Here is a 26401-nt window from a genome sequence, read left to right on the forward strand (position 1 = left end):
ATCCTTCCAGGCAGACGCTGCAGCAGCACTTCTCTAGGCACGCTATCACATCCCTCCGCCTGCTTCCAGAATTTATTATTGGAAGCTGCCCTGCCACTCAGTTGTCCAAACAGAGCTGTTTGCCTAAATTTTTGGGTGTTAAAAATTATTGCCCTTGATATTGTAAGAGTTGCTATTTGCAGTGCTTTGAATGTACTTTCAGTGTTTTCTTGCTACAGAAGTAGCTCATTTTATTAAAATAACTATCATAACCTTTTGCAGCTTTTATTTTCCTGCCCTTTAATTCTTCAGAACCTTTGACGCTTGCATTGCCTGGCTGTTGGCCTGAGCTGCCTGCCTCAGTTTCCTCACCTTTACGGAGCACTTGCTGCCTGCACCTGGCTAGGGCATATGAGCAGTGCACAAAATGAGCCTGGGCTGGCACAGCCTTGGTGCCTCCAGCTGCGGCCAGGTCCCCTTCCTTAACTGAAATCTAAATAGCAGAGCATGGAATGTACCAAGCTGCGTATTTAATGTGTATGTGCTTTCTGTGATGCACAGGTACTTGCATTCAGATGCGTCTCAGTTACGAAAGTTGGTCTCTTCTAGAAAGCTAACATTTATTCTGAATCATCTCCCTTGTGAAGTGTAGGTGGAGGAGTGTGGATGGGGCACCTGAGTTGTAGTCTGAAAGCCAGCAGTGGAAAGGGCTGGTACTGCAGCAAGTTGCACTGCTTGCTGTGTGGCACTGTGGCGTCATAAAGAGGGAGAACTAAATATTCAGTTTTCTTTCCAGCGTTGGCAGGACTTCCCTTTTGTGATAGGAACCTTTTTTTTTTTTTTATATTTATTAAAAATAAAAATCTTTAATAGAAATGCACCACATATATAAGCAAAATGCTGAATTTCTCACTATTTGATGTTAATTCAGTGAAACAAAAGTTTTAAAAGGCAGTTACTAGATGGTCCTACTTTATTTTCTTAAAACTACTTCCAGTTAAATACATCTCTTTGGAAGCCTGGCTTTCTGGGTAGCAACAGCCAAAGTTAGAAGTGGATGAGAGGGAGAGTAATTGACAAGTTTTTGGTTACTCATCTTTATTTAGGAAGCTTGTTTGCTCTTTCTACCAGACTTAAGGTTCTGCAGTGGTAGGGATGAGTAAACTAGAATCTGTGCTTTAAAGCACTTATTGCAGAACTCGTTCAGGCCACAGTACAATACAAGAACAACTTTATTGTACATTAAATCTTGTTCTTTGTTCAGTGGATGCTTTTTTGAATGACTCAAATACAAGTCATGGACAATTCTGATTACTCTTTCTTAAAATGTAACCCAGAAAACTGAAATGTACACGTGCATGCACCTTCTTGTGTGTCACAGGTCTCAACTTGAGTCCCTTCTGTATTAGAAGGTTTGACCAGCAAAATGTCTCACTTCATTCTGTGGATCAGGAAAAGGCTGCAGTTTTAATTTAAGAAAATATATATTAAAAACTTTTATACCGTGTGATTCAAGTTGTGGTAAGACTTCAGCCTTGTGAAGAAAAGCCTGTTTGTGTCTGTGATGGCACTTTATTTCATTGGGAAGGAAGATCTGTGCTAGCTGTTGTGAAGTTGACATTTATGACTATGCTAAATGCCCTTTCATATATTTTTAATAGGTACTTTTGTTTATGTCTTTCTTTAAAATATAAAGAGTTGTCACATGAGCTCACCTCTAAAACTATCTTTGTCAACTTTTATGAAAAAAACAACTTTTTAGTTTTAGAAACAATCCAAAAAAATCCATATAAAACATTGTTCATGCATCCTGTTCCTTCAATTCTGTGATATGCCGTGCATAGTTCTGGTTTTGATAGAAAAAGAAAATTATCAGAAATAGTCACCTACCATAACTGTTTGCCTTTCTGCTGAAGGCTTACAGAGTTTACAGGGCTAAAGTAAAACACTGAATCATAAGCGCTCGATGAGTATTATGCCTATGTCTAATATGTCTAAGAGTGGAAAATACCAGGTGACCTGGTTCAGTGGCTGCTATGTCACTACAATAATGTGATTTTTTTTTTTTTTTTCCATTGCCATAGGAAGACAAGACAGCTAAAAAGACTTGTGATCTTGCTGTAGCATAAGAGGCTACTGGACAAGAAAATACATTCACTTATCTCTCTCTGTCTGTGTCCCCCCCCACCTCCCCTTTTGGTCCAGCAGAGCTCAGCTTCATTAAACTGCTCCGTTCACTTTTCTTTCTTCCCGCTTTCACTCAGTGGTGTTATTCGTAAGCTTTTTCATTTGATAGCATTTCAGTATTTGTACTCCACAGAAAGGCAAGTGTTTGAATACTTGTATTGCCTCTTTTCTGAGTAGGTAGAAAATTGAGCTGACAGCCCTGTCCTGTAAAGAGCTTACAAGAACCCCGTGTGTTTTAACATACAGAATTGTGTCTGTTTCATACAGTTGCACAGATGAGACGGGCTGCACAAGTGGTACAGCACTGTGATGAGCTGCATGCCCATGCAATGCAGCGTGTTGTACCTGTTTTCTAGAATTGCTGGTTTATCTAGTTGCAGTCTCATGGACCTACTGTTGAGGTAGCACAAAGAGGGTTTCGATAAGTGGACATTCCAGTAACACACTGGAATTGGGGGTGGTAAAACATGAGCTTTGCCAATTTTTGCTGTTGTCTCTTTAGCTTGCAGAATACATTGCTTTTTTTGTTTGATTGAGTTTGTTTTTTAATTTTTGTTTTTCCACATGCTCACTCTTGGCAGGTCTCTAGGATAATGCTCTAGGTTTTCTATAAATAAAGAAGTAACTTTTTTAATACTATACATGTGTAATAAAGCTTGAGTGTGACTGCAGCACTTGCACTTCTGAATATTACCCTAGTGTTATGGTTTGGAGCAGACAACCAAATTTAAGCACTTTTTTTTTTTTTTTTTTTTCAAACCATAATTGTGCAAATAGCACTATAAGGATACTACCCTGTTACCTTCAGTTTTCAACTACTTTGTTGAGGCTACCATATTATCTGTACTATGTCTAGAATTAACTCTGTATTTTGGAAGTAATTTTTTCAACTCTTTTTGTTGATTTTAAATTTTCTTCTTTTAAATGCTGGAGAGAATCCCCAAACATGATATGCCCATAACAGAAATTGGTATGATACACTCCAAGTTTAGTTGAGAGTGATACTGATAATGAAGATGTGTTGTTATCTGAATGAAATAGTTGATGTGTGTGCATATTAAGTAAGAGTGTTTTTCTTCCTCATTCCTGTCCTTTGGGTAGCAGTGAACCTGGGGCATGGTCCTTCCCATGTGCCGTCTGCACATCTGTGGTCTTTTGCTTCTCAGGCATCCCTTTGGAATGGGCATCCTCCTCTAAACCAGTTTAAGCTCCTGTAAAACAAACTCCTATCTGAATTACATGCTGACATTAAATGGGGAGGGCTTTTCAGTACAGAATTTAATATTGATCTCAGTGCAATTAGGTATTATTTTTGCATCGTCTTGTGCTTACTTCACTTTAAGGAAGTACCTGGAACTTGCATGACTACATATATATCTACAGTTGTAAACCTTGTCATTTGTCATCTGATAAGCACACAAACTCAAAACATTGAGAGAACACCACAAGATAAGCTGCTCTGAATGTTCTGAGGAACTGAGCGAGTTATTGCTGGGTGTTTTTTATATTTCTTCTTAAAGCAGCAGTGTATCATATGTAAACATTCAGAACAAGAAATTTATTAAACCTCCTATTAAAGCTACATCTAAATTCCCTATAGCAATGGTGCCATAAAAATAACTGGTGAAGTGCAGACTATTCTGTCAAGAGATAGATGTGATTATGAAAACTTGCATGGGGAACTTTGATCTGAAAAATTCTGAATTAAAGCAGGGGATTTTCCAAAACAAAAATCACCGTAGGAGCTTTATTCTGTCTGTCAGTTTTTCATTAACTTCCTAGACCCCTGGCAGTGATTTAAGGAAGCACAGTGACTCTGGATCTGTATTTCTCAGATTTCCAAAAACATTGAGGTCTTTTTTTTTTTTTTTTTTTTTTTTTTTTTTTCAGTTATTTGTGTTTGGGTGCATTTGATTGGTTAATCCCATAGTGACATTTAGTGTGCCAAAAAGTCTTTGCTGTGTGTAGTTCCTGCTTCTGCTGGTTAAGGAAAATAATACTGCTTCAGTTCTCCTTGGTGTTGTCTAAGTAAACTATGAAGAGATGCGAGGTCTCCAGAATATAACAAAATGTCTTGTACTGATCTTTAATAAGGTGTTTGTTAGAAGATCCAAATTCTTTTTCTCTGCAGTACTCTGTCATAAGTGAGTTTGGTTGGGGCTGGTCCAAAAGTGTTTATTATTAGTTTTAAATTGTTGGATAGAGACTTTCTTTAATTATGCAGCTCCAGGCACAAGTCACATTTTTCACTCCATGTCCTCTGACAAAGGCTAACCTCTTCTGGATCTTGAGCACTTTAAAAGGTGGAAGTTTCCACTGCTCTCTGCCTGGTTACTCAGTACGGGTTACTCAGTTGGTACAAGACTGCTGCATTTTTTCAGTGTGGATTTTTGGGTGATTATTTTTTTTCTTTCACTTTTAAACTGCATCATTTCGTATCATTTTGGGAGCTAGCTCTGCCGATGGACCAGTTTCGCTGTGCCACAGCCCCAGCGCAGTATCGGTTACCTTCTGGTGCTATGCCTGTGCCACCCAGAGGAGGAGTGGCTGGGGTGTGGGGCTGGCTGTCCCTCCAGCTTTCATCTTGTAGTGTGAGTGAGGAACACATGATAATAAAGGCACACTAGCCTATGGATTACTAAATTCTGTTTGGCTTTCAGCTGTGAGTTGTCCACTGCTGTTTTAACCACAGTGTTGGAGCAGTAGCGAGTGTTACACCTGTGTGTGCCACAGCAACAGCTTCATTTATGGAAATAACCAGAGTGCCAGACTTGTGGTTATTTGTTTCATTCCTTTTTCTAGCTCCCAGGTGCAGTGAGATCTAGGTGTACTGCTATGAATAGGCTGGGCTCCAAGCTTTTGTGGAGGATTATCAACTGGGATTAAAATAAAAAGGAATAACTTGATCATTAATCGGTGATCTTATTGCAACATTGTCACAACAGACCAAGAAATGTTGATCCTGGCTTTTCCTTGATGTTTAGTTTAATATGTATGCAAGCAATTCTTTAAGTGTATGTTGGCATCTCTAAAATAAAAACAAGTCTTTCTGGAACTTCCCAGAGGCAGCTGAATTTGGTCTGTTTGTGGCTTTTCCTGCCTACACGCAGTGCTAAATGAAATAATACAGTTGTTGCACAAACAGGGAGGGTTATAAAGGTAGCTTTGCTGTGACATTGCATCTGTCGTGAGAGCTTTCCCAGAAAAAAAGAATATAGTAATTATATGATTAAACAATAAGGAAACTTTTTGGGTTGTACACTTCCTCAGGCTATTAACCTAACCACTAATTAACCAACAGGAAATTCCAGACCTGAAAATTTCATTATTGCTATACTAAACTGTGAATATGTGAGTTAATGAGAATTACATTATAGCCATCTGTATTGTGTTTTTGAATTGTGTCAAAGCAGGAGAAACAGAATATACCATCTGTTACCTAGCCATAGCAACATGCTGCATAAATCAAGTCACCAAAAAAAAAAAAAGTTTCCGCTATCTACAACCCTAGTTGTCTCATTACTTCTTGTATTTTATTTGTAACAACCGCTAGTGCCGTGGCACTATCGCCACCACAGCAATCATGGTAATGACACTATTCTGTTTGCTTTGTTTTGTTTACAACTTCTCAGGTATAACTTCAGTATTCAGGGAGGAAGAGCTTCTTGAAGTGATAATTTCTGGGCAGTTAATGACTCCTCAACTTCAGTTTGATATTCTCTCAAATATATTTGAATCCCTGAAACCAAGAAGCTAAGGACTGCCTTGCAATTTGCAGTTCTTTTTTGTTCTTTAGTAAATATTTTTTTCTGGATAATGTCTACTAGTGATCTCTTTCTGTGACCAGTGAGCATGAATTGAAGCATTTCATTGTCATCAGGCCCTGTGGGTTTTTGCTGTGCCTTTTAAGCCTTGTATGCCCTTTTTCGTGGGTTCTTTTCTCCAGTATTTTATTATTATTATTATTAAAAACTCTGGGAAGAAAGCTGGCACAGAAGAAAATACTAAAACAGCTGTGGGATAGTGAGGCAGATCCTTAGCAATCGAGATGAAATGTGACTCAGCAAGGTGTAAAATGCTGCTAATGATTACATATTACCTTTTGTGCTGAGTAGGGAGAAGAGTGATCTTTGATGTGAAAATGAGGATAAAAGGTTGTAATTGAGATAGAGAGGTGGAAGAGTCATGCAGCAGTTTAAGGGAAGTCACCCTGTGGACAGGTAGCCCAGATATGGGCTTGTCTTTTTGTCCCCAGTAGAAGGTTTTTTTTTGAGTAGGCACTCTCATTTGGTCCTTGATTTGTACAGCTTTGATGAGAGCTCGTAAGTACTAACTACCTATTCAAGTTAAATTAACAAAATTCTGTTGCTCTACAGACTGCAATGCAACAAGCATGGTTAGAATAAAATGAGGAATTCTTCAATGTAGCACTATATCTACAATGTAAATGTCTTATTTAATGCTACAGGAACATAGAAAGAACTTAAGTTCTGTGGTGACCAAAAGGATGAAGGGAAACCAGCTGATAGTCTCTAGGTTATAGACTAGCAGAAATCTTCTGTATGCCCAGAAAGACTTTCATGAAAACTAAAGTAGTGTGGCATATTATGGTAGACTTTGTGTGGCTAAATTTGTGTAAAAATAAGAACAAAGTATGAGGAATCTCTGAAAGGAGGCCACCTTAGAGTTCTACAGGGACCTCTGATGGAACTTTTGGTTCACCATAATAGTAACCTGGAAAAAAAGGTTGTTAATGTGACGTGACAGACAAAAGTTGTCATTCATGGTAATTAGAGGAGACATTGCCATGAAGACTTAAAGGAGGATTTTACAAAGCCAAGTGACTGGATAATGTAATGAGATGAAATTCACTTTAGATAAATTCAATAGGAATCAGTTTATGTGTATTAGTAAAGTAGTAGAGAAGAAAGATGACATGATTGTGCCACTGTATAACAACAATCCAGTGCACAGTTCTGGCCTCTGGCCTCTCCAAAAGGATATAATGGAACTGGAGGAGTAGGTTCTGAGAAGATGAGTAGGGATGGTCAAAGGTGTAATATGGTTTTCATATGAGACATCATGATGTGGTCTCTCTAGTCTCATGTCCTTATATTTACTGTTGTACGTACATGCAGTGATTTGTTGTGTTGTAAGTATTCCAAGTAAGTGAAAAGAGAACATGCAATAGAATCATCTAATGATACTGCATAAAATCCTTAAACCAAATGTTTAATAATGGAAAAATAATTAAGTTCCCCTTCATGTTGAATGACTATACAATTTGTAATCAGCTTTCCTTGTTGATGTGTGACTTGCCTAAGAAAAACAAATTCTTGGTCTGCTTCCAAGCCATTTGGAAGCCTCTGTCTATGCTCTCTTCTCCAGTTCTTTTTGATAGAACAAAACTATTTGCCTTTCCCTGGAGACTTGACTGTGTTGATCCATCACAGATGAGATGTCATCTCAGTAGGTACAAAGCAACTGAAGAAACAGTATTTAATAAAGCAGGAATTTAATCTGGAAGATTGCCTATTCTTCGCCAGTAATCCAGGTTTCCTGCTATTCTTGCTACTTTCAGACTCTAGTTTCTCATGGATATTATTTTAAAAAAATAATCAACTATTTCAGGGTTAGATGGAATATCAGATAGTTTAAAAATAAAAACTTTTTTGTTTGTAACGATAGAGACAATAGGTTCAAAGAACTTCCAACTGCATAGATCTGTCCCCATTGATTTTTTTAATAATTAAAAAAAAAAAAATGATTCTGACCAACATTTCCATATGTAGATAACTGGTACACATCCATTGTGTTTAACAGCCTATTAGGCTTTGAGGTGGGAGGGTTGTTTGATTTTTCTCTTTTTACTTAGAAATTCTCAATACTCTGGTTAATCACAGACAACTGAAACTGAAGATATCTAGAGATCTAAAAATGAATATTGGGAAGTATTGGCTGTTTTTTCTGTTCTTGCTTGATATGCAAATCTTCATATCCTTTTGGTCTCAGAAACAACTCTGTGGATTACTACAGATTCATGTACTCTAAAGAAGTGACCTATACAGGGATGTCTTTAGAAAGTGTTTTGTATCTAGCACTGTAGTGTCGTATTTAGCAAAATTAGATCATTTATTTCTCTTGAAGCATGCATGCACAAGAAATAAAATTCTATGTTTATGAACTGTTCGCATACATTCCTTTTTGCTGCTGAGGGTAGTCAGTTGATTTTTCCTTTTTAGGGAATGCTTGCCAATACAGCGATGCCAAGATGAGTAGTAGTAGTAGTATGTTTTATGGGAAAAATGAGAAGCATTTAAAAACTCTAATTCTGAAGAAATTATAAGAAAACATTTTAATTCCTCTCCCATAGATTTTATTTTCTAATACACTGTCTAAACTCTTTTTACCAGGTCTCTTATTAGTTTTCATGCGTGTTCTGGTAGCTTGAAAAAAAAAAAAAAGGAAAAAACACTAGGAGCATTTTTATATCAGTTTGTCATATAAAAATTTTGTGCAAATCAACAAAAAATCAACAGCAATAAATGTACAGCTTTATATGTGAAATCCCTAAGAAGGAAATTGCTAAGTAAATAAACAGTATATAAAACTTAGTACCACAAGATACCAAGGAATAAATAAAACCAGATATTATGAACATTAACTGAATATGTCTCGCTACAGCCCTTAGACCAGGTAATGTTTCTGAGTGGGATTTCCAAATGTTTTATCCTGTGTAGGACAAGTTGGCCACAAGGAATGTGTTGGTATCTTAGATTACATTGATACCCTGTTTGCCCTGAAACTTTTACTATTGGTGATCTAAGTCCTGCAAGTCTGGCTCTGTCTGTATTGCTGCTGACCCCAGCTTTTCAAGCAATTAAAATAGTTGCGAGGTTTTCAGTTCTAAACATTATTAACTCTTGAAGTTTAGCTCCAGACTGCCCTTTACTTGGAATGCCACCAAGTGTTGATGGTTTGTTTCGTTTAACCTTACATGTGTTGGGTAAAACTGACTTGGTCTTATACTGGGGTGAGTGGACGCTTTTGGCAGGACTTCTTGGGTAAGAAAGGCCAGCTAAGGAGTTGTCAGTGATGTTAGTCACCGCGCACAGATGTTATCCTCTCCTGAAGTGGTACACAAACAGCTTCAAAACACTTTGTGGCCTGATACAGATCTAGAAGCAGTATTTGCTAATGATGGGAACCTGCATGATGCCACAACAGGTAATAGCGCTTGCCCAAAAGAGTTTGACTGCATTCCTTCCCAATTCCTTCCCATTACCCGAGCAGACTTAATTGTAAGCAGTTTTTATCTTGCTGTATACGTGAGGTTTGACTTTGACAACAGGTAACTGAGTTGAGAATTGTTTTTCAAGCAGCTTGTGTTTTTCTTGACAATGTTATAAAGCTTCTGTTATTACCCTACTTCAAAGACTGCAAAGTCATTTTCTTCCCAGGTAGCATAAATGTTGATCTTTTGTGATGCTGATTACTCAGGATCTTGAGCTTCAATAATTTTATAGGCAGTACTGAGGATCAAATTAACTGGATTTACAGTTATGTGCCTCTGCTACCAAAGTATTCCACTAACCATTAAAATTTGCTCACCTGAACTGCTTAATCGGGTGTCTTACAGATGGAGAAATGGGGAAGGATAAAAAGCATAGAGAAAGGAAGAGTCTTAATTCTAAAACTTCCCATTAAAGTTATCTTGCAGAAAGAAAAGGAGTATGGGTGACAGGATTGGATTCTTTTTATGGTATGAAGCCACAGAAGATACAACAAAGCTACTTAATACTCTTTTGAATTGGCTGAAGTAGATGTGTCAGGATTAATGACTATATAAATCTCTAGACGTACTATATAGGCTGTTTGGTCAGGTGGTGGGATTATAAATAGGTAGGCTTACTGATGTCACCAGTAAAAGAAAGAAATGACAGTGTGCTTGCTGTGCACACACTTACTCCAGACCTTCTACCTACATATGCTGTTGAAAGAAATTCACTTGATTTTAATGAAGAGAGACCTGAGTTATCTTGGAGGTAGGCAGAAAAGTAGTTTAACCACTTTTAGCTGTACTTCTTCCCTCTACTTGTTTAGGTGATCAGCAGGCTTCCAGATAATACTTGCATTATCTTACTGGGCAGCGTCCTACTAGCAGCTCTTTTGTTTGATACGCACAGGTAAAACTTTGACCTGCAGAGCTGTTCTGGCTGGTGTGAATGGGAATTCTGGAAATGTTTGATGTAAGGTGACAAATATTTTGCAAGACTGAGGATGAAAGTGTTGGTATTTACACAGCATTTCCTTGCTTGTTTGGCTGAACTCATCTGAACTCCTGTTGTGAGGAAAAATATTTACCATAATTATGTCCCTGTAGCAGCATTGAAGTCTTTGCTCTTGTAAGGAAGGCAGATTCAAGTTTAGGGCAGTACATAAGTAGTCAGAATCCAAACATAGGCCGTTAAAAGGAAAGAATTGATGTCTGTAGTGCTGTTTTCAGAGAAAGTATGTAATTCTGCCAGTCCAAGGTACAAAAGCCTTTTTATCCCCTTACTGGCTCAAAGACCAGGGTGAATAAAGACTTGGAAGTTTATCCATGTAGATGGACTGCTAGAATTTCAGTGGTGTGCTTCTGGGTATGGAAGCTGTTCCATCTGTTATTTTAAGTTACAGATTGCTGCCTGAAAGTTCAAATGAAATTATTTTAATTGAGGAATGTTTTATTTCATGGAGAGAGTAAGACTTTTGTAACTTTGCTCGTCTTTCATCTAATTTTTATCTAAAACTTTGGAAAAAAAGTACTTGTTAATAAACTTGTCGAAGTCAGTGCTTTGGTGTTTAATATAGTGCAGTCCATGCTGTATGCTCATTCAGGAGGTGAATACAATGTTGTAGCACAGTAGTTAGAGCAAGTCACTTACTCATCAGCTTAATGTATAGCAAAGTTCCCTACTTTCCACAGAGCAGGCTACTACTGCAGCTCATAGTTGTTGTAAAGGTTAGTAAGAAATAGGTTTCCTCCTTTCCTAAAGACTTTTATTCCTAGTGTACAGTTGAGGCTGAAGCCCTGCACCCTTTTTCAGAAAGTGCAGAGACTTTCTAATGGAGTAATGGGGCATCCAGAACAGCTTTGGTGTTACCTACCTTGGTGCAAGGAGACAGCTTGCTTTGAAGAAACATTGTCTTTCCTGCCTGTTGCAGGAATGCAGTAAGAAACAGATCTGGGGCATTTTGAGTGTTCAGAAGAAAGTGGAGGAGGGAGCTAACAACAGCTCTTGTATGTAGATGGGGATGAGTCTGGGGGAGGGTGTTGTAGCATTTCTGTGGGCCCTGAATTGCCAACCAATGAGGGAGTTGAAGTTAAAGGAGGACAAAGGGGAGGGAGGCTCCTGCTGCCAGGGGCAGCAAAAGTGGGTATGAAAACTGCTGGTCAGGTGGATGCTACAAAGAGCTGGGCTAGGACTTAGGGCTGTGCTTCCTACCACCCATCGCCCCACACAATACACGAGAGATCGGGCTTGAGCTCCAGCAGCAGCACTGGTGTTTGAGGAGGTGGTAAGTGCCACCCTGCTCCTGAAGGCAAGGGCTTTCCCACTGCTTTCTGAGGGTGTGGGTGCTACAGGGGATGCTGTGAGAGATGAGCAGGAGAATCTGGTGGTAGATGGATATTCACTGTGTTTGTGGTTTTGCACAGAGGATTTGCCTGAGATGTTTGTGGAACTAAAGCCACGTTGTTCATACATGTGGGAGGAAACCTCTTTATTGCACTCTAGCTCTCAGGTTAACAACTAAGTTGATAAATGAAAGTGCTGAGATGCTGCTCTTGCAATTTAGTGAAGGTAATGCTTGCTTTGGTACAATTTCCTAGCCTGAGCTTTTTCTTGTTGCATTTTCTTTCCTGTAATTAACTCATATTCTGACATGGTTCTGTGTAGTGACTCCCTTTTGCTCCTCTTTTGTCAGTTTTTCATGTGTCATATACCATCTGTTTAATTTCTGTAACTTAAAAATAATCTTTCTCAGGATAGAAAACTTCCTCTGCTTTCCAGTCCGTTCCAGTGCTTCCTATTGGGTCTGTTCTCCAATTTACTAAACCCTCCTATTTCTTGTTTATGTGAATGTACAAAATATTTTGAAGTTTTACCAAACTATAGGGAGTTAAAGGACCCAGCTGCCAGAAGAAGACTGCTGGTGGCCATAGAGCTTTCAGCCAGGGAGAAAGGTTGGTCTGTTCCAAATACCTGCTGAAAAACAAAACAAGCTTCAGGTCTTCGCTCAGTAATTCTTCACCTGGGAGACTGGAGCATTGCAGCTGCACCCAGCCTTTTATAGCAGCTAAAGAAAAGAGGGGTCAAGTTTGTCTTCCCTGTTGCTGCTGCAGAGCTTCCCAGGTACTGGCCTGCATTGTTTTACCTGTATTGCCCACCCACACCTACATCCATGTTACCTGTATTTGAGGCATGTGTATATGGGAGGAAAAATGGAATGGTTTGTGCTAGTCTCTTTCCTGGCTGCTGTACTATTGAGCGGTTCTGCTTTTCTTTTCCTTGCCTTTTCCCAGCCTCTAAATCCATCCAGTGCCGGCCTCCAGTGTTACTTTTAAAATGTGATTTTGAATGGCAGAGAAAAAGGAACAGAAGAAAAGCTCAGATAAATTGGCAATTCTTTACTCTATTGATGTTCAGAATAGTGGCAGAAAAACCCATGAGCAGAGCTAGGTGTTTCATCTCCAGCCTTTGAAAAGCCTAGCGCTATACCTGCTTTCATGACTAGGAGATAACGGCCAGAAGGGCAAATTTAGGTTTTGCAAGCCCTTAATTGAACTTTTCTTGCTGGTCATAGGAGAAGGATATCTGTGTGAGCACACTTTTATAGAAACTCTTGAAAAAAGATTTGAGAGTTTGTTCCTAGCGGAGGTAACATGTTTGCTCGAGTCTTAAATATTTGTTAGATTTATTAGTGTATCAAAGGTTAAGCTCCCCATTTCAGTTCAAGCTGCTCTTTGTTTCTTTTCCTGTTTATTCAGCCAGTTATATATTACTCAATCGCTGTTACAGATTTACTGTTTTCTCTTCCCTGCTCTCCTTCTTCTCTGTCAAGTTGTTTGCATAACTGTAAATATAATAAAGCCTAAATGAGTCATATGTAGTTGTAATAGTTTTGAATATCATTCAAGTTTTTTGACTTTTCTTTTGGTAGCAAACCTATTTTTCACATTTGATACTTAATATCTATTAGCAACCTTTCCACAAAGTATCTGCTTATTAGAGAGGCATGTTGCACATGACATGCCAAATTTGAATTTTGTGTTAACATTATTTCACAAGTCCAAGTTCGTAACCTCCTTGGAAGTAATGCTGTTGGAAGTGATTTTGTTCCACTTCCCCCTGCCTCCGGCTTTTAAGAAGAAATAACTACTTTTGGCACAGTATAATGTGGCATAAAAGATCACTTGTGTAAGAATACATTTTGATAATTCCTTAATAATAATAACCTTTTTGCAAATTTATGGCATAATGTATTTTTCATCCTCTGTTGTCTGCTAGGATTCTTAGTTGCTGTTTTCCTAGCAGCAGGGCAAATCTTCTGCCTAGAGAGGGGCTAACTGGTTTTGCTGGATGGCATAAAGTAACAGAGTCAGTGGCAATCTGTGCTCAAGAGTTGGGCAGTATTTCATGTGTTTTAAGTGACCTTGAAAAGGTCATTGTAATGGTAGTTATGGTTCAGCTTTTAAGGGCGATGAACAAATTTTTGCTTTTTTAGAAAATTAAGTATAAATTTAAAACTTATGCTACAGAAATCTATACTGAAGTTGGTGCCCCTTTAATATGGGGAGGGCCACATGCCTGTGCCATACAGATTTGGGTTTGTTGCCTCTGAATTCCCCCTTTTTCCTTCTAATAGGAGAAAACATTGCGTGAATTATGGCTTGAATACAGTCTCTTCTGTTTTCAAGACTGCCACTGCCATGGGGACAGACAATCAGACGGGCAAGTGTCTGTTCCAAATGGTCTGCAGGGAACTGAAGGATTCATTTGCTGCTTTCTTGCTTTCAGCATGTACCAGACGTCCAAAGATTCCATTAAGCTTTCACCTTACTGTCATGGTTACGGTCCCAGTCCTGTGATTTATTTCTCTCTAGGATAAGACTCTTTTTAAAAATTTTTTTCTTCAGAACTCTGAGGCTAGTTGGGGAGGGATGCAACACATCCCATTGATTAGGAAAAACTTTTCTCTAGTGAGTGTTTTGAAAACACCTTGATTCTAGTGAGAGTTTTGAAAACATACCTTGATTCCTGGGATGCCTCGTATTCTTGGTCCAATCCCCTTATGGAAGGGGATGGAAAAACAGGTATTCTACTTTTTTTTTTTTTTTTTTTTTTTCCTTTCACTGTAGCAATCATCGAAATGTGGGCACAAATCCTGCAGAGGATTTGTTTCTTGCTGGATCCTCACTGAGTAAAGTCATAGAGATGATTTTCAAAAATCAGTTTATTAATCATGTAATCTGTAGCATCACTACTGGCATATCAGTCAGTATATCCGTTGTACAAGGTGTTTTCATTTTTATGAGAACCCTTTTCTCAATTCCTCATTTTTCGTACCATCTCTTATGTAACATTTTTAAAATACCAGAAATAATTTGCAGTGTTGATCTCCTTTCAGGCTTGTGAATTTGTATAGAAAGTGCACAGTGAAATACCTCATTATCACAAAAGATTTAGAAGATTTTCATGGTTGTTCCTCCACCTGGAAATTGGAGTTGAAATGTACTTTTGTACATTTATTCTTTTGTAACCATTGAACTTGCTGCTAGACATATCTGTACAATATAAACGCAGAATCATCCCCAGATAGCTAAGTGGATGAGTGTGGAACCTGAAAGCTCACATGTATCTGCAGAGCAGATGCAGCAAATATTTTTTCCTTCATTTTGTCCTACAGGTATCATAAGCCTGGCTTGAAGGGATAACCTTCCAAGAATGGATAGTGCTTGCCTCTCATTGATCTATACCTTGATCTTAATATCCAGCTGGTGCTTTTATAGTAGAAATAACGATAGAGACTCTGTATCAAACAGTGATATTGATCTAGAGATGAAAGCCTGGTATCAAGGTTGATAGGCACGTTGTATAGATGCCATGAGGCTGGTATAGCAAGTACTTGAGCTGCTTAGTTTTAAGGATAAATATCCTTAAAATATTTTAAGGATAGATAAGAATACTAGAGAACATCAAAAGTAACCTCTTCAGCAGCACTTCTACTACATGTGTAGCAAAACTTTTAATTTCTTGAACTGAAACTTTAAGTGATTGGAAAAAAGTCTAGATTTTTTTTTTTTTTAAGTAACTTGTTAGAAATGTGTATATAGAGAGCTGGGATGCAACTTCAGATCTGAAGACAGGATGAGAATGAGTGAATCCAAGATGAGAAAGATAAGTCTCTCTGAAAATTAGAAAAATACATGACCGTGTTGTGGTATGAAATAAATATAATTTTAAAGATATGCTGGCGGGTGGACTTACCATGAAGTACTACAAAATATTAAGATGTTTGCTTGCAGTAACCCACATACATATGCTGTTGTATGTATGCTGTATCATTTGACTGACTGTAATGTATATCATGCGATGTTTCCTCATAATGATGAACAGATAACTTAGAAACACAGGAGTTTTGTCCTTTGCTAATAACACACAGGACATCAGAGGCTCACATACAGTAGGATGTTTGGAAGAACTTTTTTTTACTGTGAGTGAATGCATGCCAAGTATCAGATTGTAGACAGAACAAAACTTCATGCTTCATATGCATAAAAGGTAAATCCTGTGCTCATACATAGACGACTACTCTGTGCTGGTGGTAGTATGGGTGGGAAGAACACTCCTGCTTGAGTATTTTCATTTTGGTCTATCGCAAGGTTATGCGGAATTATGCAAGCTTGACAGCAGCTCTGCAACTACTATAATGAGAGAAGCCATGTATTCCAGAGTTCCCAGGCTAAAGGAAAAATATGCCACATGGGTATGTCAATGCTATCATTAGTATTTAGATTAAGAACAATATAAATGAAAATTGAGCTACTTCTCAGTAAAGGAAAGAGAAATATCATCCGTAATTATACTGCAGATGAAAGTGACACTACTGTAAATTACTCAATTTTTCATGTCTTTGATTGCATAAATATCAAATCCCAAATTGGGAGCTCCATCTTGCAAACTAATTTAAAATGTGGATTACTGAATACCTGTGTCTTATGAAATACCATATTTTTTTAAAGGAGCGTATGTATGCATATGTCCTGAAATACATAGCTGTGATTTTTTAGGAAAGGAAAAAAAGGAAAAAGCTTTTTTTAGTGACTTACCTTGATGACTTAAGTCATTTCACAGACTACAGCAAGAATCAGACAATGGTGCTGCGCTTGTCACCAAGCGTTTTCCTAGCAAGTAGTGCTTGATCTTGAAGATGTGCAGCGGTGATGCTGTGAAACTCTAATCCCCAAAGACAGAAGTGAATAAAAAGCAGGAAAGGTGGTGTTTTCTCTGCTTATTGTACAAGACAAATTTATTTTGTGAGTATTAAAGATGAGTACTGAACTGGGAAGCTTGCAGAAGAAATGAGTGGCTTAAATATTATGTCTGTGTTGCTGATGTATCATTGTAAATGGAACATATTAATGTAGACCTGAACTCGTTTGCCTGTTCCTACATAGAGCGGATGATGTGCAAGGTGTTGGCGGCTGTTTGCTGCTGCTGCATAGCAGTGGCGCAGCATTATTGTGATAATCAAGAAAATGTTATAATTGCTTTGAGTGCAAAATCAAAAGCAAGAAAAGTTCTAGAAGAAGCTTTATTGCAGTGGCCTTTTTCCTCTCATAAGGTGGTCTTAGCAGAGCTAGTTGCGTTTCTGACTTTGAGTGAAAAAATTAAAAAGTGCTGCTTGTGGTTTTGGCATATCATTTTGTGAAGTTTGGTATCAAAAAAAATTTCTCTGCCCTTCATAGAAACACATGTTCTTAGTGATGCCAGAACAAACTTAAAGTTTGTTTAACAAACTTAAATCTATCTGTTGTGCAGTAGAAAGTTTTTATTCTGCTACTTCAAATGAACTTTTTTAGTACCTGAGAGCTGAGCAGGTGAGGCCCCTTCTGGCCTTTACTGTCTTTTGTGATTGCCATGGAAAACTTGAGAGATGGTCCTGATGAGGTTAGGGCCAAATTAATGTCGCTGAAAGGGCTATCAAGCGGTCTTTGTGCACTATCTCATGTAATTGTGTTCAAGGATGGAAGTTAAGTGCTGTAAACATTAATACTCTTTGGAAAGAGGACTTGAAGAGGTGTTTGTTTATGCTGTAGCCTTTGGCTGTGTAGCAGATAATTTCCTCTTTTTCTTCAGTTTTTGGGGAAAGTGTTCATTATTGAGAGTATGTGCTGGCAATAACTGGAATAACCAGGTCACTGTAAGTTCAAGTATTTCCCATTATTATAATGGGCCCTTTTCTAGTTGCTGATAGTTAAAAATACACTGCTTGTAGTCTTCTGACAGGGCTTTTTTTGAAACTGTGGCTTTCATTATTATTATTATTTTTTTAAATATAACATCAAATAAATATGTGCTTTATTTATTGACTGTACCCAGATCTTTATTTTAAAAAGGGCTTCCACACATTCAGATGATTGACACTATTGTTTTTTTGCAAGCAGGAAATATGTTGAGATACAGCAATGAAACTTTGGTATGTAGAAGTGGGATGTGAAGCTCGTAAAATGTTGACTTCATGGTCTTGCTTTTGATTTAAAAAGACACACTGCTTTTTCTTAACAAAATGATGAAATCATCTATCTGCATTTTTGTTGAACTCTTTTTAACATCCCTCTGGCTGCCTTTTTTCAGGGCTAGGAAGGATCAGCAAACAAAGGTTTATTTATTTCTACTTTGTTTTGAGCAGTTCATTAGACAGATCTGACATTGAGCTGTTGGAGATTAACAGGTAGCTGGAATTGTTTAGCTGGTGAGAAACAGTGGGAAGGGTTGGCCCTTCGTGGGCTTCGGCAGGTTTGCTTTGCCCGGTGCAGAGACAAGTCCATCAGCTGGTGGGGCTGGGACCTGGGGAAACGGGGAGCAGCGAGCACCCGCCTTGTATGGGATGCTGCAGCCCAATTTCCAGAGAAGTTTAATTGACCTGTGGCCTTATTTGGAGTCAATTTCTATTTTAACTCCCTTTCAGTATGTTGTAGCTAAATAAGATGTATGCTGATTCTTCCTGCAGCTTTCCTTTAGTTCTGTAGTAGCCAAGAAAATAAAGAGTATGTTTTGGGTTGTTCTAACTCCTTCTGATGTTTACTTTGAAAATTAGATTAGAATAGGTCTGCTTAGCTCCTAGCACATCTGGAAGCCATCTGAAAATGAAAGGCACTGTGAATGAGGCCATTAACTGAGCACCTTTTTCTGACCTCTGAACTGTTAGTTTTATTTGATTGGAATTCATTCTCTTCATTATGATTGCATTCTGTCTTACTTAAAATTCAGGGTTTTCTTATTTTCAGGAGCAAAAAACCAGCTTAACCACTCACTCTTATTTTATTAACAAAATCATTAAAAGAAAACCTAATTGCTCTCCCAGTACCTGGTAGAGGTGAAGAGGCAAGAGAGAACTGGGCTGCTGTTTGTTGATGGATCTTTACGATGGATAAGAGTTTGAAATTACGCCATAGAGTTGGAGTTACTTGGATAATGCTGGTTTTATGATTTTGGCATTTGAATAAAACAGCGTGTGGAGGATGCCTTTGAGAGGAAGCAGCTGCAGCAGCTTCTTGCAGGCTGCAGAGTGCAAAAGAGGAGGGGAGGGATTGCACGTTATAAATGCTGCTGCAAGTGGACTTCCCTCAGCCTGCTGCTTGCTGCTTTTGATTTACACCTACAGATAAAATAACATTCATGTTAATTCCTCTTACTGCCCAGTACCAGCTCTGGGACCATGGGAGTGCAGGGCTTCATCCACCACCAGTCAGGCAGCCGGCCTTTCTGCTGAGAAGGCAGAGACACCAGATGCCAGAGAAGAAAAAAAAACTGTAAGGCCAAATGTGACTTGCTTAGTGTGAGACAGAGAGAGATGAGAGAATGGGTGAAAAAATGAAGAAACAGAAAACTTGAGTATGAGAATACCTCTCGCTTAATGAGAGGTTGTCAAAAAGTCAGTATAAAGTCTGTGGACATGTACTTGGAGGTTTTTCCTTCTCTGAGCGGGGCAGGAAAAAGCATAACTCACCATAAAGAAAGTGAAGGACTCTTAGGGATGGGTAGGGTATATATGCCACCCTTTGTTGGGGTAAGGGGAGAGTCAGCCTCGCCAGGCTGCCTAACCCCATGTGTGTGCACGCTGCTATGTGTAGTGTCATCTGCCCAGCTATCGCACCCAGATTTTGTCTACTGTTTTTCCGGTTTTAGCTCTCTGCAGTGCAAGATGGACACTGTAAATAAGGCTGCGTTTTACTGATGCAGACCGTGCATTTACTCGTGTTCGTTTTGGATTAAGCACTCTCTGTAGTGGTAGTGGAGTTCTAGCAATGGAACAGCATTTTTCTGCTTAATGGAAAACAGAGTCCACTAGCATTTGCAGATAAATCTTACTGTATTGTTTAGTCTTCAGGGATTAATTTCTGAGTTCAATTGTGGTAAATATCATCTGAAGTCACCTGAAGATGTAAGGATAAATATGGAGGGTGAAAAGCAGTACAGCTTTGCTTTGGGTATGGTTTTTATTTTATTTCTTACTACTAATGTGGTAGTGGTTTTCATATTTATATAGCTTTTTATAGTTGTATTGGTATTGATGTTCTTTTTGGTAGTGGAAGCTAAACTCGTACAACAAAACAAACAAAAAAAAACCTAAGTGGGAGAGGAGTAAAAAGCAGTTTGATTCATACCTTTTGCAACACTCACATAACCCAGAAACAGTGCAGGCATGTTGCTGTAGAGACCAACGTTAAATGTGCAGCTCACACCACATGTCTTGAATTGTATGCACAGGGAGGTGTACACCAAAACTAATTGGGAACATGAGCAGAGAGGAGGCGTAGATGTTGATGATGAATCTTCATTTGGTGTGTTTGGATGTCTGGGAGTACTCCTGAGGAGCCTGGAGAGGCTGTGAATAGTTAATTATTCAGCTCAGAGTTCTGAAGTTCAAAACTCCAAGTTCTTTCAGAAACAGCTCAGTCATGTGAAGTTTCAATACACAGTCGTCTGTTGCAATGCTTTTCTGGACCTTGTCTGTTCTTTGTTGTAAGTGACTTTAAACTTCATTTTGCCAAGGAAGATGTATGTTTCTAACTGTTGTATTCTCAATCTTTTAGGTTAATTCTGTAGGATAACTCCAGAAGTTAATGTATTTGGTTGTTTTAAAGTAAACAAACTCTGGTACAACTCCAAGGATCTAAATTGCAAGCATATTTTTTGAAACTTGGTATATTATGTTTTTAAATATCCATATAAAATGCATGTATATGATATACATGTGTATTTTAGCTTTTAGTGCCTGTGACTTCATTCTAGTCTTTAATAAAATGTTTATAAGAAATGAAAAAGTTCTTATGAGGTAATGCATGTCCACAGTTTTAGATGTTTTTTCATCTAATGATGAAATGCTTAATAGTAGCATCTTTTCCTTGTAATTATATACATGAAATATAAAACTGATTTGAATAGAAAGGCATGTTGTAGAAATGAGTCTTGTGTTCAGAACTTGCTGTAACATAAACAGATTAAGAGATGCAGAGCGTGTTTCTTTTGGAGCATTAGGAGTTTTTTTTTTTCAGGTTTGCAAAGATTTGTGTGAAATAAGACAGGAAAGAATAATAAGAAAATAAAGATAGGAAATCGTAGAGGTGAGAGGAAAATGTGAAAGCATATTGTAACTGAAATGTCAAAAAATGTTACAACACAGTAGGATTGGTAATACTGGTATTTTATTACTATATAGAAATAAATAGACCTAGAGCTAGTAGGATTTGTTTAAAGGATTTTAATAATCAAAAGAAAAAAATGGGGAAGAAAAGTGTGATTATTCCTCTGTCTCTGTCCTACAGATTAGACATATAGCCAGTGCAATTTGGCTGCATACTGTGTTAGTACAGTATTTTTGTTTATATTAATCCAGTAAGTTTGTTTGGAGAATGCTCAAAAAAGTCTTGCCTTTGTATACTACAAAGGAGAGAAAGTCACTCAATTAACTTGACTCTTAATTTTTGTATGTCTATTTCAGAAGAAAAGCTAAAGCACCTCCTCCTCCATCTGAACCCAAACCCATTGCTGTTTGTCCATTTGATGACACAGAATCAGCCAGCCTCATCATGGAACAGAAAGAGAATGTAATCGATAAAGACATTGAACTGTCAGTGGTCCTGCCAGGAGATGTGATCAAATATACTACAGTTAATGGGAGGTATGTTACACAGAATGACACTTTGGTTTAATTTTTCTTTCCTATTCAAGTTTACTTTGAGCTTCATCCACTTTTAAACCACTCAGTAAAATACACAAGTTTGTGAATTCTTTCTAGTCACTGCAGATCTCTAGGAAAAATACTGGTTTGTGTGATACACTGAGTTTTAAGATACTGTGAAAGTTATCTATGTTAGACCTTAAAGATGAGTGCTGCTTCCTACTCAGCTACCAAGTCATGTGTTGAGCATTTGCTCAGTACTACTACCTATAGACTACCATGAGTCCTAAAAAAAGTATTGTCATTTCAGACAAAATCTATAATTCTTGTAAGAAAGCTTCTAGCTACAGCTTTGGAAATCCTTTTTTTTTTTTTTTTTTTAATCAAATATGTTTTGCTGAAGCTAATTTTAATTTGAAATGCATACTTCAGTCTGCTAATTGGCAATATAGATTGTGTGTGTAACTCCCAAGTCTCCTTTAGTTCAGAAAGGCTTAGAAAGTAGCTGATGAGTTGAAATCATAAATCCTGGGATTTACAATAGTGTATTAATTATCACAATGGGTTTGCTAAGGAAGTACTATTCAAACACAGCAATGCATCAGAACAGTTAGGATGCCAGTTTGTGCGGACTGATTTTTTTTTTTCACTGGATAAAGTAAACATGTAGCTATACCCACCTCACATCTTAATGAGAGAAAATGGATTTTGTAGCTCAAATCCATTTGCAGGCTTTGTCATTTGCTAGAGTTGATGAGGTCATTTCCTAGGTATGAAATATCAGCTTGTGGTGTATAATGCATTATTATTATTATTATTTTTCTTCCAGACTACATCTGATTTCTCAGGATAAATTAAATCTGAGGTCATATTTCTTAAAACAAATGTTCTGAAATAATTGGTTACTACTATGACGCTTCATAAAGTGTTCTTGCTAGCATGTTTACAGCAAGGGATATTTCTGGCTGTCAGAATTGTGCTTTCCAACAGGTCTATCCTTTTTTTCAGTCCTTTTGTCCATGCTTGTGAGTACCATGTATCCTGTATCTTGCTTTGCTCAGAACAAACTGCCAGAAAGCAATGTTGCATATATCCTCACTCAGTCAAATTACGTTGTGTGTAATTACATTTTCTGTATGAAATTTTTGAATCTTCTCATTGGTTTTAAATACAGCTCAGGACTTAAGATTTTTCTGCAGCCAAAGAAGAGAATCAACAATAACTTGACAAACTTTATTATCTAGCAGCTTGATTGTTTTAAGTTTGTTTTCCCACAAGGAAGAAATATAATTTGAGGAAGATTTCTCTAAATGCAGTAAATAGTTTCCATTATACGTGTCAGTAGATTAATTTAGAGTTTTCAACAGCCAGTATAATAATATGTATTTTATTTGGAAATGGTGCATCAAATAATTTTTGCAGGGTAGCATGGCTTTACAGTTTCAGACATGTTTCAGACAGACCTTAGCTTTGCTGAATTTCCTTAAAGCTCTTTGAGTTTCCATTTGATCCGTTCTCGAGTATTTTCAGTCATTAGGGTATTCTTAACAAACTGTTGGTTTACTCTGTGTAGTTAGCCAGTGAATAGCCAGCTTTGTAGTGTTGCCCTACTTTTCAAAATCTATTGTGCTTACATTTGTTGGTAACAAATTCAGGGGTTTTCCTGGATGCTTTTTTATTTCTTTGTTTGTTCTTCGTCAAAACAAGTGCCTTTTTTAGAGAACGGTTTTAATAAACACTTTGCAAGGAAGGCCAGGGATCTATAGATTTAAGTAATCAGAGGTTTATAGAAAAACAAACTGCCTGTGTGTAATTTTTTCTTATTATCTTTCACCCATAACTAGTAATATTTGTGGTGGCTGCTAACAGGATTTTGTCTGTTCAGTTGTGTTACCATCAGTCTCGTGATGGGAAGGCCTCATCTCTAACATTTGATCATGTAAGAATGACAACATTCTTAATGTAGCAAAGTTTTGTCCCTCATTTTTGTGTTGCATTTTTTCCTTTAGATGCTTGATCCAGTATTTTTTATGATTTTCTTTTTCTTAATAAAAGGAAATTTTACCTGTTTTGGAGAACGTGACCTAGCATATTCCAGTTGAGCAGGACATTTTTGGAAGTACCAATAGAAAGCAAATTTACAGAGAATAGCTCTTTTTCGTGTACTAATTTGCATTTGAACAGCTATATTTCTCATTTACCCGTCTGTCACTTTTTGTGACTCTGGTTAAGGTGAGGGCTTGTGCTTGTCACTGGGGTGCACTTCCACAGGACAGCTTTCTGTGATCTTTGCTTGTGAATTCTGATCATCCTCAGCATTTGTACCTTTCTCCTACAACCAAAGGCCAGAGTAAGGGCAGCTTTTGAGGCTATTCGGGTTATAAAAAATACACTTGAAAAATGGTAATGGGTAACTTCTTGAATAGGCTGATAGCCAGAGAGTTGACTACTAGAAGTACTGGCTGCTGTCTTCTCTGGCTCCCTCTTCCCATGCTGTCCTGCCTCCAGTGAAATGCAGAAACAGGGTAATTTGCATTTACAGCTCCTTTTCCTTTCGTATTAGGGTGAGATGGATGCAGTTGCTCTATTATGGATTAGAAGTAAGAGAAAGAGAGTAGTTCTTCCTTCTAATCGAAGCAGGCTGTGATATATGAAACTGAAATTCTCTCCTTTAGCAGTGTGGAGATGAAAGAACAGGTTTTTTGGTTTTGTTTTTCCAGTGCTCAGTGTATTTCTTGTGGTATTCCTCAGGGTGATATCTATCTCCTAGATGAGGGCATGGGAGTTCATTACATTCTTCTATACCTCTTCAGACTATTTGGTAGCTGTTTTTTTGACACCTTCTAGAGCATCGTTTCTGTATGTTTTTTGGTTTTATTTTTCCTTCTGCTTTAGTCTCCTGAGGAAAGTGTTTTCTTCTGCCAATTTACTAAGCAGAAACTTTCTCCAGGGGAATTAAAAAAAAAAAAAAAAAAAAAAAAAAAAAAAAACAGTAACTGGAAGATCAGTTTGTGCACCAGGGAGTCCAGCCCAGCTGCTACAAATTAGGAAACTGGTTATGGGATGCACGGCCTGTTCTTTAAGAACAAGTGTAAATGGATTATGTTCTAGGGTTAATTAAAGGGCCCACAATAATTCCCAAGCTTCAGTCATTCTTAATTCTTTTTACAGATCTGTATCATGTGAAAAGTCTGTTTTAACTTCCTACTTAAAGTATAAATGTATTCACAATCTTTATATCATCTAGGATTCCGCTTATCTACATATTTTGTAGATATTATCACCACGTTTTGTTATGCTACCAGAATACTTCCGTTATGCGATTACATCTAGAATTTAAGATTTTTGATAAAGCCATACTAGCCAAACCCTGTATTAATTTTCACTTAGATACTTCAGTATTCTTTTCAACATAGCATTTGACTCCTTCACAGACTTTTAAATTATTTTTGTAATATCCTTGTGAAACACACTAGGTGATGGATTTCTGTGTAGCTGTAACTGTGAGATGCAGAGGATGTCAAAATGAAATGCTCCTTACCAATGATTGTCTTGTTCTTAAAAATAAATAAATAAAAATAGGAATTACCAGTTCCAGTGATGTGATAATTTTATAACCTGTTTAATTGCTGTAATATACAAAGTTACAGTATTCTCCTTACCTTCAGTCTGTGTAACACTTCTATGATACTTCTGTTTAAATACAGCTTTAGGCTGAATATTCCCAGTTCCTTCTGGATTTTATTTACTATCTTAATATGTTGTTTTGCATATTTTTCATTGTATTGTGAGACAAAAGGACATACCGTTAGTGATCATATATGAAAAATTCAGTTTGACTCCTTTCATTGTGGAAAGGACATCTGTTGCATCACACAGAGCTTCTCAAGAAATGGCATTCAGCTGCTGTACTGTGATTTAGTTTCTTTCCCTTTATCTGTGCTAAACACCTGGCTCTTGTTTGGTGATCCCTAAATCTATAAAAGGTGACTTCCTCAAACCTCATTTCATCTGCTTCCTCCAAATTTCTCATGCTCACTCAGAATTTCTGAAAGTAAAGTTTCTTGTAACCTCAAAGTAGATACCAAAATTTTAAGCTTTGGAAGGAGACTGTTCTTAATGAATAGCAGGGCATTTGTCACCACTGATACAGTTCCCATTAAATATCCACTGAGGTGGCTAGTCCACCACTCCCTAGTGGCCTCAGGAAACACATCACCCAAGAAAAAACATCCTGCTCTGTTCTAGCGTTTGGTATACTTTTGTGCAAGCTGGTTCATTTTCTTTGGTGGTGGTTGTTTTTTAATGTTAAATGTTTAGTATCACACTTTGTTTTACAGCCTATTTAAAAGCTATTATGGCTGTTTTACAGAAAGCCGATGATGGACTTGCTGATCTTTCTCTGTGCGCAGTATCGTTTAAATCCCTCAAGTTATACCATAGAGTTGGTATCAGCAGAAAATAGTCAGATTAAATTCAAACCTAATACACCCGTGGGGATGCTTGAAGTGGAAAAGGTGATTGTAAAGCCAAAACAAATGGATAAGAAGAAACCTCTTCCAGTTATACCAGAGGTAAGAACTAAAATAATAATGTATTGACAAATTATAATCACCGTTGTATTTAACAAGTTGAGTTGGTAGCTCAGCCTCGTTTCAGCTTTTCCTGTTGTATCTCATCCTCTTACCGTGCACCCCTGTGAAAAGCTTTGCTCTATGTTCTAGATACTCTCTTCTTGAGAGTAAAAATATATTTTAATTTGTTGCATCAGGCATCTTTGCTA

The 26401-nt window shown here is 37.7% G+C and overlaps 1 protein-coding gene across 11 annotated transcripts in view; it reads left to right on the plus strand.

Annotated features, from left to right (window-relative positions):
* The window catches only part of COBLL1 (cordon-bleu WH2 repeat protein like 1), an 81897-nt gene that overhangs the window by 24976 nt on the left and 30520 nt on the right, over positions 1-26401 (plus strand). For 3 of the 11 annotated variants that reach the window (XM_035331348.1, XM_035331347.1, XM_035331342.1), the window contains exons 2-4: positions 19137-19246; positions 21439-21618; positions 25991-26192. In XM_035331348.1, coding sequence (XP_035187239.1) covers positions 19224-19246; positions 21439-21618; positions 25991-26192 — 405 coding nt within the window. In that variant the 5' untranslated portion in view covers positions 19137-19223. Of the gene's footprint in view, positions 1-17868; positions 17911-17985; positions 18094-19136; positions 19247-20271; positions 20460-21081; positions 21120-21438; positions 21619-25990; positions 26193-26401 lie in introns of those variants that run through there. The other 8 variants (XM_035331340.1, XM_035331344.1, XM_035331341.1 and 5 more) reach the window with 5 other exon arrangements.

Source organism: Oxyura jamaicensis, chromosome 7, assembly GCF_011077185.1.
Source record: "Oxyura jamaicensis isolate SHBP4307 breed ruddy duck chromosome 7, BPBGC_Ojam_1.0, whole genome shotgun sequence".
In the NCBI taxonomy this organism is placed as follows: Eukaryota; Metazoa; Chordata; class Aves; order Anseriformes; family Anatidae; genus Oxyura; species Oxyura jamaicensis.